This window comes from Camelus bactrianus, chromosome 23, assembly GCF_048773025.1.
Source record: "Camelus bactrianus isolate YW-2024 breed Bactrian camel chromosome 23, ASM4877302v1, whole genome shotgun sequence".
In the NCBI taxonomy this organism is placed as follows: Eukaryota; Metazoa; Chordata; class Mammalia; order Artiodactyla; family Camelidae; genus Camelus; species Camelus bactrianus.
Window position 1 is genome coordinate 31,058,766 of NC_133561.1, and position 14,963 is coordinate 31,073,728.

At 51.5% G+C, this 14,963-nt stretch overlaps 1 protein-coding gene across 2 annotated transcripts in view; it reads right to left on the reverse strand.

Annotated features, from left to right (window-relative positions):
• Window positions 1-14,963, reverse strand: part of MFSD4A (major facilitator superfamily domain containing 4A) — a 26,913-nt gene continuing 11,950 nt past the window's right edge. Inside the window, exons 4-11 of one of the 2 annotated variants that reach the window (XM_010963279.3) lie at window positions 12,982-13,150; window positions 12,442-12,557; window positions 11,191-11,364; window positions 8,323-8,470; window positions 4,711-4,781; window positions 3,358-3,478; window positions 2,150-2,211; window positions 1-1,939 (exon numbers count right to left, since the gene is read on the reverse strand). In XM_010963279.3, coding sequence (XP_010961581.2) covers window positions 2,156-2,211; window positions 3,358-3,478; window positions 4,711-4,781; window positions 8,323-8,470; window positions 11,191-11,364; window positions 12,442-12,557; window positions 12,982-13,150 — 855 coding nt within the window. In that variant the 3' untranslated portion in view covers window positions 1-1,939; window positions 2,150-2,155. Of the gene's footprint in view, window positions 2,212-3,357; window positions 3,479-4,710; window positions 4,782-8,322; window positions 8,471-11,190; window positions 11,365-12,441; window positions 12,558-12,981; window positions 13,151-14,963 lie in introns of both variants that reach the window. The other variant, XM_045522844.2, reaches the window with a different exon arrangement.

The following is a 14,963-nucleotide window of genomic DNA, read 5'->3' on the forward strand; positions in this document are numbered from 1 at the left end:
TAAATTTAAAATATTTTATTTTAGGAAAGGTACTCTTAGATTTGTTTCAATCTTGTTTTCTATATTCACAAATAAATCATGATCACCTTAGATACAGCCATGGATTCTTCTTGCTAAATCTGTATAAAAAGGATGTTGTCTTGAAAAATCACCAGAAAAATATAGCTGCTTGCTTTTTCCCCGGATCAGTCACTCACTATGGTTAGAGTGCACATTTAAGTTTGGCTGCGATCTAATACTTTTAAGTATTTACAGACACAGTTAAAACTATACCCCTAGACCACCAGCTTTCAAAAGAATTTGGATCTGTCTGATTTACAATAAATACGTACCAAACATATGAACGATTTCTCAGCTGCTAGCGAGGAGGTTTTAAAAATAAAAATTGCTAACAGTTATTAAGCAAATTTCTATGTCAGGCATATAAGAACTGCTTTACACAAATTCACTTAATTTTTTCAGAATTCCTTTGAGGTAGGGTAAGGTTATTTTAGAAATGTCACTTCACAGATAAAGGAAAGCAAGGCTGGAAGAGGTTCTGTGATCTGCCCAGGGCCACGCAGCTAAAGGGGAGGCCAGTGCCTGAACCAGGTCTCTCTCTGTAGCCAGACCCTCCTCGCTGCCCCACGCTGATGGCAGATGGAGCTGGCTTACATGACAATGCCTACGGTTCCAGGATAACGCTTTCAGTGTGGGGCATGTGAACCACATCACTTGGCCAGGTTCCTGAGAACCACGACCCACTTACTTTGTACATTTATACATGGACATTTGTATTTACACAAAGTTCAGGTAAACTAATACATGAACAGCGACTGTAATAAGCCATTGCGCTACTTATAGAAGTCCCAGCACTCTTAGCCCTCCGAGTCCAGTTTGCATTCTCTCTCTGTATGACTACAGGGTTTCATCAGGACAGGAGTGAGTGCTCCTGGACAGACACCCCCTTCAGCATACCACACAGCTTGAACTGTTCAGCGGCCCAGCTTTTTGTTAAAGAAAAGAACGTTGACATGGTGGAAAGAATTTTTTCCTCCCCCTAGAGGAGATGTAAAGTTTAAGTTAGATATTTTTGAGAAATTCATGCTGTTTCTATACCTTTTGTAAGCTATTCAATGTCAATGAGAAAAGCAGAGCCATCTACCCCATTCTCCCAGGCAACTTCTGGACCAGTCAGCATTGGTTATTAGCAGTGGTATGCTGGTAAATGTTGATCAAATGGATCTCGAGAGGGAAAATAAAGCCATGCTTTACACCACAGAAATTGGCAAGAGCTATAAACAGTCCCACCATGGCTGATCTCAAGCCACTCACGTGTTACCAATGAAAGTGGAGTTAGAAATACACAGAAGCACATCTTTATGTAGTATTTCTACCCTGCGGGTACAATAAATAACCTCAATAACACAGGTAGAAAAAAATTAGGAAGTGATGAGCTTTGAGTAGTTATAGTTAAATTACATTAAAAGCAAAGGTAGTAAGTTTATATAATTTAATTTTAAATAATGGCTGCATTTTAACGACCAGCTCTCAAAATGAAAACTCAACTGACTTCTATAAGCTGGCATGCGCGAGCCCAGCATACCACTGAGTTAGTGTCCCAAAGAGTCAACTTTTCCTTTTGCTGCTTTAGGTTATAGATGAACTACGACAGCAGCCACAGGGGTCGGAGGGGCTTCGGAGTATTAATAAGTAAAAGCACGTAAATCCTTTGAGCATGCCAGGGAATCGCTTGGGGTTTGTTTTGATTGATTTTTAAAAAATCTATCTACATAAAGCAATGATCATCATTGTGTCTAATTTCAACTTGTTTGTTCAAACTTCCAGTTAAGAGTGATCTTCAAACCCAGGCTGTGGTCCACGGAGGAGGCGGCCGATGGAGTGAAGCAGCTGTCTTCATCCTTCCCACAGGGTCTCCTGGCCCGCTCTCACCCAAAGTCTGAGCCAGGGAAGAGGAAGGTGACCTGAATACCCAGGTAAACTTCCAATGATCTGCCCAGGGTGGACTCAGTTACCAGAATTCAATTTAATTTCTTCCACCCAACCAAGGATTAGTGAAGGTTGGAACCGAGGCGTCGAGAGGTTGCCTCCATTGCCGCCCCAGCGCTCCCCTGCCCTTTGGCCGGACGTCTTCGCCTGTCTCACTCACCCAGTTTTACCTCTGGTAGCACTCAAGACTCTCCATCCCAAGTGCTTTGTCCTGGGTCGGAACTGCAACAGAAAAAAACAAAAAACAAAAAACAAAAAAAAACAGGTGTTTCAGCAACTCAGGTTAGTCACGGCCCTCACTCATTCTGAGCGCTTACCCAGGCTTTTTGTTTCTCTGCCATTTGGTGGCTCACGTTGGGGGAAAGGTCAGACCTGCGAAATCTGGCAAACTGCTGGGGGAGGCAGTCTGTTGAGACTAGTGTCCAGGGCTTGGGGAATATCTATTTCTTTTTGTCCCCTGTGAACAGGGAACTCATTATTATTCATTGGATGTTCAGCAAATCTCTCTGGATGGATGGCCTGACTGCCAAGTGCGGGGCTGGACAACACCTGGACCTGCTGCCTTGGACGCGAGGCTGGAGCGGGTGCTGACTGGGGGATCCCTGCACTGGTGCTTAAAGGGAGCATGTGTCCCTACAGCGAGAGAGGGCTGTGGATGCCTGTTCCTTTAGCCTTTCTGTGACCAGTATTTTGCCTTCTGCAAAGAGGATGAGGGTTCTGCCTGGGCACCTTTTCTTAAGAGCTACGTGCACAGCTGGTGCAGTTGCTGGGGCTCTGAGAGCTGTGGGCAGAAAGGCAGGTCAGGGCTCAGGGTCACGAGAACAGCCCTGGGACTCCCCCTGCCTCGGGTCTCCAGGAGCGGGACTGTTATTAGGAGATGTCCCTTCCAGGAAGGAGCTTTTCTTTGCTACTTGGCCTGAAGGATTTCTTTTTGAAAAAGAGATTTGGACTCGAGTCAAATCCCCAACTGCAAAGAGATGGCCAGTTAGGCTGCTGGGCCAAGTTCCAGCTAAGGAGGCAGGCTCTGCCTTTCAGGTCTCTGTACAGGCTGGAAAGGCATTCTTGGCCCCCGGTCCCACGGCAGGGTGGGATGTAGGAAGCCAGTTCACAGTGCGTGCCCCTCTCTGAATGGAGAAACCATGAGTCAGCCTGTCCCGTTCCCTCCTGCCCTGAGAGTGGAGCTCAGACAATTGCAGGACAAAGCAGGAAGAGGGGAAAAGGAAGCTGTAGAAAAATAAACATTTCCTTGCATTTTACTTGGAACAGAACATCGTTGGGGGCGTGCTAAGATCCAGAGCATCTCCCACATGCCCCCCCTACCCCCGCTCTGTTTTCCTCCTCTTGTGTAGAAACAGATTCTTTCCTTACCTGATGAGAGTCCAGAGTGCATCCTGTGGAAAAACAGGAGCAAGATATAGAAGGTGAAAGCCAGGCACCCAAAGATCACGCCGCAGACCAGGAAACTATAGCTGCCCCGAGCCTGGAAAACCTGCCAAGGGGGGAACACAGAGATACAGATCAGCAAAACCGCCCACGAAGATGTATGGGAGGCAGCGGCCTTCTCAGGCCTCGATGGGTTTTTCAGTCGAGTTGAGGCCCGTCACACCAATTGATAGAAACACAGGTAGGATGGACATCTTGGCCTCGTTTCAAGTTACGTTTCTGAAGGTGGCAGAAATCCTGCAGTAAGGGGGGGTGGGGTGGACCCAGTGACCCCTGTGGTCCCTTTAGCTCTGTGCCCTGGAACCTTCTAAAAATCTCCATGTCTTCCTTAAAACTCCAATCATATTAGGAGATTCTATACCCTCAAGGCCTGACCAGAACTGTCATGGAAGGTTGAAAACACGTGCCAAAGTAGCACATGGAATTTCCATGGACCCATCACCAACTTCAGAAACGAACACCGGTTTCCTCTGCCCCCTCCACCTCCCCCCTGCGCTGGGTTGCACCGAAGCAAGCCCCAGACATCACGTCATCTCAGCGCAGAGGGCACCATAAGGTGCAGCTCTTCCCCCTTGTCCAGCAGAGCGAAAGGAAAGGGGAGGAGAATCAAGGAATGGTTAGAGGGATCTTGGAGACTTGAAAAAACCTAGGATGGAATGTCATCTCTGTTGGTTATCAGAAGTGTGACCAAAGGCAAGTCGCTTAATTTCTCCGAGTTGCAACATCGTCCTTTGTAAAAAGGAGAACAGCAGTGTTTACATTCTAGTCTTCTGTCAAAAGCAGATGTATTTTTTCCTTCCTGGTGAACAGATGAAATGGGGGTATGTTTGAAGAGAACTGGGCAAGTCGGCCCTTGATCAGGGCCGGAGGTGGGCAGGAAAGCTGGGCCCTTTGTAGGGTGGCCAGAGGCGAGGAGAGGTGGGGCAGGGAGCGGTAGGTGGAGAGGGCTGGAAAGGAACTCTGCCTGCAGCCCAAGCCCAGCCCAGGCTCTGAGAGCTAAACGTTCCCGCGGGGCCTCTGGCCCTGCTCCCAGACAGGGCTTGTGTTTGCTTTGGATGGTACCACGTATCCTTTGCATCTCCAGGTCCCACATTTGGAGGCTCAGCTTTCAATGCTGACTCGGAAACGGAAACAGGTGACAGAGAGTGGAGCCCCGCTTGCTGTGTGGGAGGCTCAGGGAAGGGGGAGCGTGGGTTCAGAAGGGGGCTGGCCACGTCATCTCACCTGCCTGGAGGAGCACACCCCGACGACTCCCCCATCCCGCGTTGCCCCACGTACCGAACCGACTAGCATCTGGAGGACCATCTCGCCGATGCCTGCCCCGGTCACCAGCACCGTGGTCGCACAGCCTGACCAAAAGAGAAGGATTTGGCTTAGCAAAAGCCAGCTAAGGAGACAGAAGACTGCTGGCACAATCCAGGTTGTTTCGGGGAAGCCTCTGGAAAAACAGTGTGACTGCCTAAGAGGACTGTTTTGGATTCCTACGATTTCTTAGCCTTGAGCCCTTAACTTGGCTTTGGGAATTCTCAGGTCCTACTGTCACTATAATTCCTTCCTTATTCTGAAACCGTCCATTCCTCATGATTGTCTTCAGGGTAAATTCTGGCTTAGCCTGGCATTCAGGGACCTTCCCAATCTGACTGCCAACTACCTTTCCAGGAAGACTTCCTGATCTCCTCAGGCCAGCCCTCTGCTAAGCAGGCCAGTGTCCACACTGCCCTGGCACTGCACCGACCAGACACACCTCTGGTTAATCCCACGACATGGTATAGACCTTCAGAGCCAGACTTGGGTTCCAAGCTCACTGTCACCTACTAGTCAGGTGACTTTGGGCAAATCCTTTCCCTTCTCTCCAGGCCTTGGTTTCCTTCTGTAAAGCGCGCGTGACAACACCTCCTTCGCAGGGTTGCTGTGTAGACAACTCGGACGTGACACAAGCGAGTGCGTGGCATAGCGCTGACACACAGAAAACCCTCGAAACCAGGCCAGTTCTCTGTTTAAACCCTTCAACGCCGCTGTCAGGATCAAGTCCAAACACTTTAATGTAGTTTGCAGGGCCCTTTATAATGTGTCCGCATTGACAGCTCTACCTCCAGGAGAAGCTCTCTTCTGCCTCCTGACCCTGCACACGCTCTCCCCGCCAGCTTCTGACACACGCCTTCACTCCCTCCTGAACATTCCTCTTCCTCCTCCTCTTTGGCAAACTCCTGTTCATCTTGTAACAAGTCCAGGTTCAGATTTCCTTCATAATCCTCTCCCGCTCCTGCCGTCCCTGAACCTGGGTTTCTTGCTGCTCCTCTGTGCTCCCGCAGCCCTCCCCACCCCCTACTCTCACATCTCCACATCCGTGTCCCCAGATCTGTTTACCAGGCAGCCTTCCCTACAAGGCTGTAAGCCTAGGAGAGAGGACCTGGCCTTGACTTTCAGTTCAGTGGCACAGACCACTGCTGATTATTAGCACAGTGGCCAACGTATGGTCGTCACCTAGCTTTTTTTTTTTTTAATTTTTTTGAGGGGAAGTAATTAGGTTTATTTATTTATTTAATGGCGGCGGCACCGGGTATCGAATCCAGGCTCTCATGCATGCTAGGCACGCACTTTACCACTGAGCTGTAACCTCCCCACTTTTAATCAAACACAGATCATCACTGTCTACTCTGAGCTTCAAGTTCCTCGTTTATCTCACTTAAACGTTTCTACCTGTCTCTGTGTCTTTGCTCTCAGGCTGTTCACTGCCCCCGCCCCACCCTTTCCTGGAATGCCTTTCATTTTTCTTTCTGACTTTCCAAATCCTGGGCCAGCTCAAGTCTCATCTCTTCCATGAAACCCTCTCTAGATTCAACACTGGTCAGTGGCACCCCCTGTCTATTCCACTCATGCCTTCAAAAGCCTCTCAGTCCCTCTGGGCATCGGTACGGTGCTAAACACCGATGGAACCCAGATGAGTAATTAGAGTTACCATAGATACTAAGCACCTGTGAGCCAGGAATGCTGCCAAATCAAGAGCTTCACATTTTCTCAAATGCACAAAACAATCCTAATAGGAAGGTATTTGCATCCCAATTTTGCAGATAAGAAAACTGAGGCTCAGAAAGGGGAAAGGAATTGAACTGCACAAGGTCACAAAGCCAGAAGGTGTGGAGGCAGGACTGACATTCGGGTCTGCTGGTAACCTCCAAGCCCGTGCTCTCGCCCTTGTCCCTTGCTGGTGCCCACAGGGAGCATGCTGTCAAGGAGAGAATGCAGATAACATGGGTACAAAAGCCTGGAGGTGGGACAAACACAAGAGGCCAGTACAAAGGAGGGCGGCACACCCTCCCAGTGGGATCAGAGAAACTTCCCAGAGCGGGGAGGGACTTGAGGAGAAGACAAAAGGGTGGGAAGGGGTAAAGAGGGCATTCCAGGCAGAGGGGTCACTATGTGCCAAAGTGTGGGAATACAGAATAGTTTTCATGCCAGCAGGGAAGAACAAGTAATTCAACATGGCTAGAGTGTGGGCTCCGAGGGGAAGCAGAGAGTGAGAAGGAGGGAGAGAGAGTGAGAGCTCCACAGGGAGATATGAAGGCTGTGATCAGCTCTGGGTTTTAAAGCAAGCCCTCTGCAGCAGTGCAGAGGACGGCCCCGTAAGTGGTCCTCACCCTGGCTACACGTCAGAATCACCCAGCAGCTCAGGACCAGTTACATCAGACTTTATGCTGATGATGCCCACGCAGTGGGCTTTGTTACAAGGGCCCCAGGTGATTTAAATGTGGAACCAGCCTTGAGAACCGCTGACGGAGGCAAATCCAAAGGCGAGGAGGCAAGCCAGGACCTGCCAAGGCAGGGATGGAGATGATTAGAAATTACGAAAAGCTGGGCACAATTAACTATTCCAAGCAGGTAAGTGGAGATAAAGGCCTGAACTAGTGCAGGGATGCTGAGAAGAGAGGAGGACGGATTTGAGTGATCATTTGCAGGAGAGACAACCAACGTAACATTATTATTATTAAACTCTAACACTTGTTGATCACTTAAAACCCTGTGTGACATGTGATACCAACATCATTTCATTACTTTATTTTACTTGTTTGAGGGTTGGGGATTATCTTTATATTCCAAGGACTCCAGGTCTCAGGATCAACTCAGCGGATAATTGCTCTGATCTGGCCTTGCCCCAACCTCAACCCCACCAAACACCAATTTCCCCCATTCCTGCTCTAAAGAAATCACTCATCTTTAATGCTGGTTTTCCAACACCCTAGGGAGTCTCTGGTTACTCCTAAGAGTAACATTACATGTTCATAATTAACTTTTTTTATTTAACAAAAAGATATTTACTGTACAGACTTGGAAGACTACAGAAAAGGAAGATGCATTGACCGAATTAGAGGTTTCTGACATTAAGGAAGCTATGTCACAACCCCAGATCAGGTGTGGAATCTTTGTTCTAATCTGTTTCGAACAGTGTTCACAAGAACAACAAAGCAAGGAGGTTCTTTTAGTGATAAATTACGAAACTCCTTTCCAATGCCTCAACGTTTCCCCTGCAACTTTGCTTTTCTGTGAACTTGGACATTCCAGCACGTGCATGTTACACAAAATGCCAGCTGTGGGTCAGGAGCCACTACTATGGGGAGAAAGAAAATGGGAAAGAGATGCTTACTGTGTTTTCTCCGTGGTCTGAAGTCACATGATACAGGTATAATGTCGAGCGGAGGGAGCCACGTGGGTCAGAACAACCTTGTCAGTGAGCCTGTTCCCACGAGTCAGGGGGGAGCATTCGCTTCCATGAGGAAGTGGGGCAGGGAGCTTCTGGCTGGAGGACCCCAGGAAGCGGGGCCTGGTGGGGGGCAGCACCCAGCCTGAAGGAGGGCTTTGGCACTCTTCACGCCCCTCCCCACCCCAACTCACCTTTGTACTGCAGGATGTCCTCGGTGTAGGCCAGCAGGCTGGGGAAGGTGCTACTTAGGAACAGGCCCAGACTGGCTGTCCCCACGAACAGGAAGATGACGTTGTAGGAGAAAACAAGAAGCACCAGGAACGTCACCACCACGCCAATCTGGCACAGCAGAGATGGCGGCGATTAGAAATTTGAGGAAAGTTGGGTGGCCATTGAGATAGGAAAAACCAGTCTCCTAACTTGGAAAAGTGCCTCTCCAGCCCCAGGAGCAAGCACTGCGTGACCAGTGCGCTACCCTGTGGAGTCTGTGGGAACTGCACCTTCCCCTGCCGGGTGTTGGCCGAGGAAGCCCTGAGAATAGGAGGAAGGCGGGAGCCTAGGACCCCACCCAGACATCCCTGTCAATCCACTGCAAGTGCTTAACAAACGCTCAGCTCCTGCTCCCTTCCCGCCACCCGGCCACCGCACTTACAAATCAAGCCTTAAAGAGCCACCCTGAAAATCTCCAGACTGGGGAAGTTTTAAAAACCTCCAACTCTCCTATGTTAGCCGGGGTGACAGGAGACCGAGGAGGCCCAAAGTGAACTGGCAACTCTGCGTAGCCCCCTCCACAGTCTGGCTCTCAGTCTGCATCCCACCTGCCTTCCCGCTCCTCCTCTTCCGTGCCAGGCACACTCCCTCTCCCCGCCCACCTTCTTCCCGAGCCAGCTGTCAGCTCCCTGAAGGCAGAGACCTCATCTTACAGGGTCCTGCAGGGCCACCCTCACCACCCCCACCCCGGACCCCCGCACAGAGCGTCTGCTCATTAACCAGTAAGCGGTTGTTGAGATCCAGGAGCACTTCAAGAGTAGAGTGGCTGCTACTTTATCAATGAGCAGAATCTGGGAAGAAGGTGCAGTGAATGTGAGATGGCCCCTTGGCGGCTGCAGCACTGGGGAGCTTGCTCAGAGCAGTTCAGCTGCGGGCCCAACAGGCTGCCCACCGAAAACACATGAAAAGCTTTAAAACCATCCAGACACCCACGTTCCTCTCCACACACCCCTGAATCAGAATCTCTGGAGTATGGGCCCAGGCATCTTGTATCCCAAGTGCACCTCCAGTGGGCCTAATGTATTTGGAAATCACTTGCTCTAGAATAGTGTTGTCCCAAACTTGCTTGAGGACATGAACCCCCTGGGGTGCTTGTTGAATATATAGATTACTAGGCCCCCTTCCCTGAACATGCTTTATTTTTTTTAATGTGGGATTTTAAAATCTTTTTTAAAATGTTTGCTCATTTTATTCTATTTTTTTTAAATTTATTTTTAATGGAGGTACTGGCAATTGAACCCAGGACCTCATACATGCTAAGCACGTGCTCTTTCCACTGAGCTATACCCATCCCACTTCCCCTGGGCATTCTGATTCACAAAGTCTGAGTTGGACCCAGAAATCTGATTTTCCTTTTTAAAACCCAGCACCCCAGGTGAGTTTCTCATCAGTGCCTAACTCACGTGGTGGCTTCCAACTTTCTTCTTTCTCACACACCGAGTCACACCCAACTCTCCTCTCTAAGCAGCTGGCCTCATGTGCTACAGAGGCTGGCCACCACTGGCACCTGTTCCCTCACTCTTCCCCACCTCGTGGACCTGCGGCATCTTCCTGCCTACATCACGTCACCCCAGACCCAGAGAAAAGGAGCCCTCTTTCTACTGAACAACTACTTCCCCTCTGCCCTTCCCATCTCCCCTGTCCCAGGGCCTTCCCCACTCACCTCCTCTCTGACAATGGTATCCACACAGCACCCCCCCCCCCCCCCGCTTCCAGCCTTCCTCCCTTTCTCCTCTGCCTACAAACAGGCTCACACCACCCGACTCCTGTCAAACAAAACTCCCTTCAGCTCAGAAATATCTGCAATACTTAAACGTCTCCACTTCTCATCTCCTTCTCACCTTTAGCCTCTTGAGTTCGGCTTCTACCCTCCAGACCCCCCATCTGCACTGAATGGAAAATTCTTTTTTGAAGGTCATCAACTAGCACAAGGCCAAGTCCAAGGGCCTTTCTTGCAGCTCATGATCTTTGGCTTCTGTAGCCCCAGCATTATTCCCCAACCCACTCTCTGCTAGAGATTCAACCCAAGGAAGTACTTCCTGACAGTGGATTGGACTTTCTGGAAAGCTAGTGAGATTCCAGTCACTGGAGGTGTTTTAACAGACTCTGGACCCCTTGGAAGGGATATAATAGAGCTGATTCGAGCCCAGGTTGGAGATTGGGCTAGATGACCTCACAGGAATCTGTAATCTGGACCCCTCTGTCATAGATGGTGACATGGACACACATCAGGGCACAGGTCTTAACCCATCATCGCTCAGACCCAGACCTCCTGCTACCAGAGCAGACCAGTTCCTTGAAGGCCATCCTCCATGCCAGTCTGGCTATTTAAGAATCATCTGGGAGAGTCTTTAAGATGCAAATTCCCAGAGATGGTGATTCTGGAGGCTGGGGAATCCCTGGCCTCCGCTGGCCACAGGGCTCTGACCAGCTGGGCACCAAGGGGAACGAGGGAGGACCAAGGCCAGCACCTGCTTTGCTCCTGGCAGGCTGTCAGCTGGAATCTGCTCCAGACACAGTACTAATCACCTCCTGCAGCCCCTGTCTTCTCTGAGTACAAAATCAGAGGCCCAGAGAGAGGAAATAGCTTTTCCGAGATGGCAGAGGTAGGCTCCGCCCCTGGATTTCCATTCCTCCCCCACCAGCATGTCCCTTCCCTCCTCTCCTGCCTCTGCTCCTGCATGCCCACCCTGCTGGCATGTCCAGTGCAGGCAAACGTCCTGGGGCAGCGGGGGGCCAGGAGTGAATGGTTCTTCTGGGTCTCCAAGAAGTTAAAGGAGGCCACTTACCACATTGACGAAAACCATGGTGGCTGGCTTCACTCTTGAGGAGATGGGAATGGAGATGAGCCGACCCAGGGTGATGAAGCCCCAGAAGAGGCTGGGGAGGTAACCAGCCACCTTGTGTCCCACCGACAGCGGTTTCTCCACTGCATAGCTGTACACAAAGGCGGAGTACGCCCCCTGTGGGGAGACAGGCCCTGCTGAATACACCTGCAGCGCACGCTCACCAAGGAGGCCCGGCCGGGGCAGGTGTGGTGTGGGCTGGGAGGACTGGCTCTGCTCCTAGAGGCTCCCCTAGGGGTGGGCTTGGAGCGGAGACCACATGGCGCGTGCAGGCCCAAGCTGAGGGCGGAACCTGGGCGCCACAGCTGACGGATGGCACCTGCAGGGGCTGGAGGATCCAGGAAGGTGTTTCTGGGTCCCCAAAGGAGTCCTGAGGGGTCTGGGCACAAAGGCTCTGCTCCCCTCTTCAACCAGAGTAGAATTCCACTACATGTCTTACTTATGAGGATTCCGGAAAGTTTTTTTTAAATTTTTTTTTTGCTGAAGGAAGGGTACCACAGCTGAAAAAAAGTGTGTGTAGGCATCTCATTTTACGGATGAGAGGACAGAAAGAAGTGACTCGCTCAAGGTCACACTGAGTTGGAAGTCAACCAGTACTGTCACGAGTACTTTCCACCGGGTCATCTAGGTTTTTAGGGCCCTCTCCTCAGAAGGTCCCTCATATAGCAATCGGTTAATCAAACAGCCATTCAAAACTGTCCTAATCTAATCCTTAGAGATTTCTGGGAAAAGGCACTAAATAGGGTAACAGAGGTCACTAGTGAACTGAACACTGGGCCCAGATCCTGCCTGAAGCTTGTTTACTGTATGGCTTGAGAAGCCCAGGCTTGGAACACATTCCAGGAAGCAGAGCGCCCTTGAGTTTATATGGTATGACTTCTCCTTGGGTGAACAGGGCGTTGCCCCATTTTTAAAAAATGCGAGGAGCCTACACTCAGTGACAAACCAGAGAGTTCCCTTTTCACAGAGTTCATAAAAACAAAAACACCTGAACAAGCCAGGAGAGCACAGCTCCAAGGAGCTGTGGGTGATTCAGGAGAGGCTCGCCCCAAAACTTGTATTTGGGTTTAAGTGTTTGGATCAACTGTACTACAGGTGAGGTCTCTCAGAAACCTTGATGCTCCTCCTTTCTCTTATGATCCCCGGACTTGAGGTTCAGGGAGCCCAGGGGGTGCCCTCAGAGGGCAGGCTCACCGTCATCCCATCGGTCATGAACAGGACCAGGGCGGCTGTGATGTGGATGGCGAAGAAGGAGTAAGGGGCTCCTTTGAAGTTCCTTCTCTGGCAGCAGCTGAACAGGTCCTCGTGCCCTGGACGAGACACAAGGAGAGCAGGGATGAGGCTCAGCACCCTCTCCCCTCCCTCTGCACGTCGGCCAAAGTGGCTGGCAGCCAGGAGAGCCCTGGCAGAGCCTTCTCTAGCTTCCAACTGTCCAGAAGCAACAGCCCCTGTCTGTCTCACAGTGCTGTTGGAAGCAAGGCTTAGAGAGGTCAGGTAACCCGCCCACGGGCACACGGTGAGGGGTGAGGCAGAATGGAGGTGGGAGCCAGAAGCCTGCCTTCCTCATTCTCTTGGCCCATTTGCTCCATCTCCCACCTTGCGAGACCAGCAGCGCCAGGGTTTTTTTTCTAACCCTTATCACCTGTGATCTGCGCTCACCCTCTGGGCAGAAGGGCTTACCAAGGAAGCCTCGGGATGTGGCCATGAGCACGAAAGTTCATTAGGGCCCCCCACCTGCGTTTGGCTGAAACTTGGGGGGCAGCGAGGATGTGTCTTCCTTCTCAGGAGGCTGTGTCTCCAGGGCGAGCTCGTCTGCGGGCAGGAGCAGGGGACTCCTCTGCGGGCAGCAGGTCAGCAGCCGCTCTTTGGACAGCAGATACAGCACAGCCATGGGCACCGGGAGCTGGGGGCGGGCAGAGGATCAGGAGAGCCCCATTCCCGTCAGGCTCCCCACTTCCCATGCCTGGCCCACCGCATACACCTCCACATGATTGTGCGGCAGACGTCTGTCTGCACGGTCCGGGGAGAAGACAGCTCTCTCCTGGGGGCGCTGACCTAAGCACCATCCCCAGCTCATGCAACCAGGTGTCCTGACCTGGGACAGGCTTGGTGGAGTGGCTGGAGCACAGCCCCTCACACGCCTTCCTGCTGGTAGATCATGTGATACTTTACAAAGAAGTTCGGCTTTTGTTTATCACAGCTCTGGAACACATGCTAGGGGGAAATTATCACCCCCATTTTCCAGATGGGGCAACTGAGGCTCAAAGTTATCACTCAGTTGAAACCTGTTACAATGAGAAGAGACCTGAGAAGCATGAGTGCCAGTCCTACCGCTGACTTGGGGCAGAGCTAGACTGGAGCCCAGGCATCCTGATTCTGACCAGTGCCATCTCCAGGCCAGGGGTGTCTAGGTGTCATACCTTACGAAGATATAGAGGCTGTCCTCAGGGAGATCAGAGACACGGACATGGACTCCTTTAGAGTGAAAAATGCATGCTGGGAGCAACACGCACGCACAGCGCAATGCTGCATTCGCTGATACTCATATTGAGCCGCTTGGGTTTTATGAACTCCCCAGGGCAACGAGAAATGTCTCCTGCTCCTGAGGTTGCCTGGAGAAGCCTCCATCCCCTCCCTCAGGTGCCTTGCTGGTGTCTAACCACGCTCACCGCCAGGAAGCTCCTCGGCGAGTCTCATCTCTGCCCTTCCTGCTGCCGCCTCATCCCAGTTCCTTTTGCTTCAGAAAGAGAGGAAGCCCGGAGAGCTACCAAAGTGCCCAGGGGCTGATGGGCCCCTCTGGGCTCGCAGGTGAAGCTGGCCCAGCAGAGACGGACGTCAGGGGACTGCCAGCTCCTGCCTGGTGCTGCTATGGGGAAGCCGCCCCCTCGCCTGGAGGCAGGCTGGCTCACATGGTTTGGCAAGTTCCCAACTAACCGGAACGCCACCCCTGTGCTTACCTCCCTGTGGGCACCTTGGGAGCCTCCCTCCACTTATAAATAAGTCAGGCAGTCACACTGCAGCAGCATTAGAGTCACAAATCAGGCCTGAGTGGAGGAGACAGCCCCTGCCCTCAGGAGTCCCGGGTCTGACGGGGAAGGTGAAGCCCTCCCTCCAGTCCGATGGGGGAAACAGGAAGCCCACACGCAGAGGCCTGTGGTAGCAGAATGCCTGGGTGAAGGCCAAGGGGAAACAGCTGTAAATGAGGCGTGATCACTCAGACTGGACTTTCCAGGGAGGTGGGTGGTGGGAAGGACTTCACAGAGGATTGGCCGGCATTGCCAGCAGGAACACGCTGGATCTTTATAAGAAGCCGATTCAGGGAAGGCAGGCTCCACCCGAAAAGTCAGAGAAGGCCAGGTGTGCCGGCTTGTGTGTCTGCGGCACCTACATATATGCACCGCCCATTGCCTTCTCAGGCGGACTGTTTATCTTCAGACACAAACCAACGGAAAAAGTCCGGAAATCCTACAGCAAACAAAGTGCCTCCAGTCTGTGCTTTGTGGGGCAAGAGAAAACAGCCCTCATACTTAGCTAGGCGGACCTTCAGGCTTCCTGGTCCCAGAGTCCCTGACAGTGTACTGTCCCAGTACGGTCCCCGCATCGTACTGACAGTGCTCTTTCCCTTCGTAGGTCCCTCTTGGAGGGTACAAGCCCAAAGCTGCATTGTTTCAAAACAATGATGGGCAGTAAAGGGAAGGAGCAGAGGGAGAGGGGTG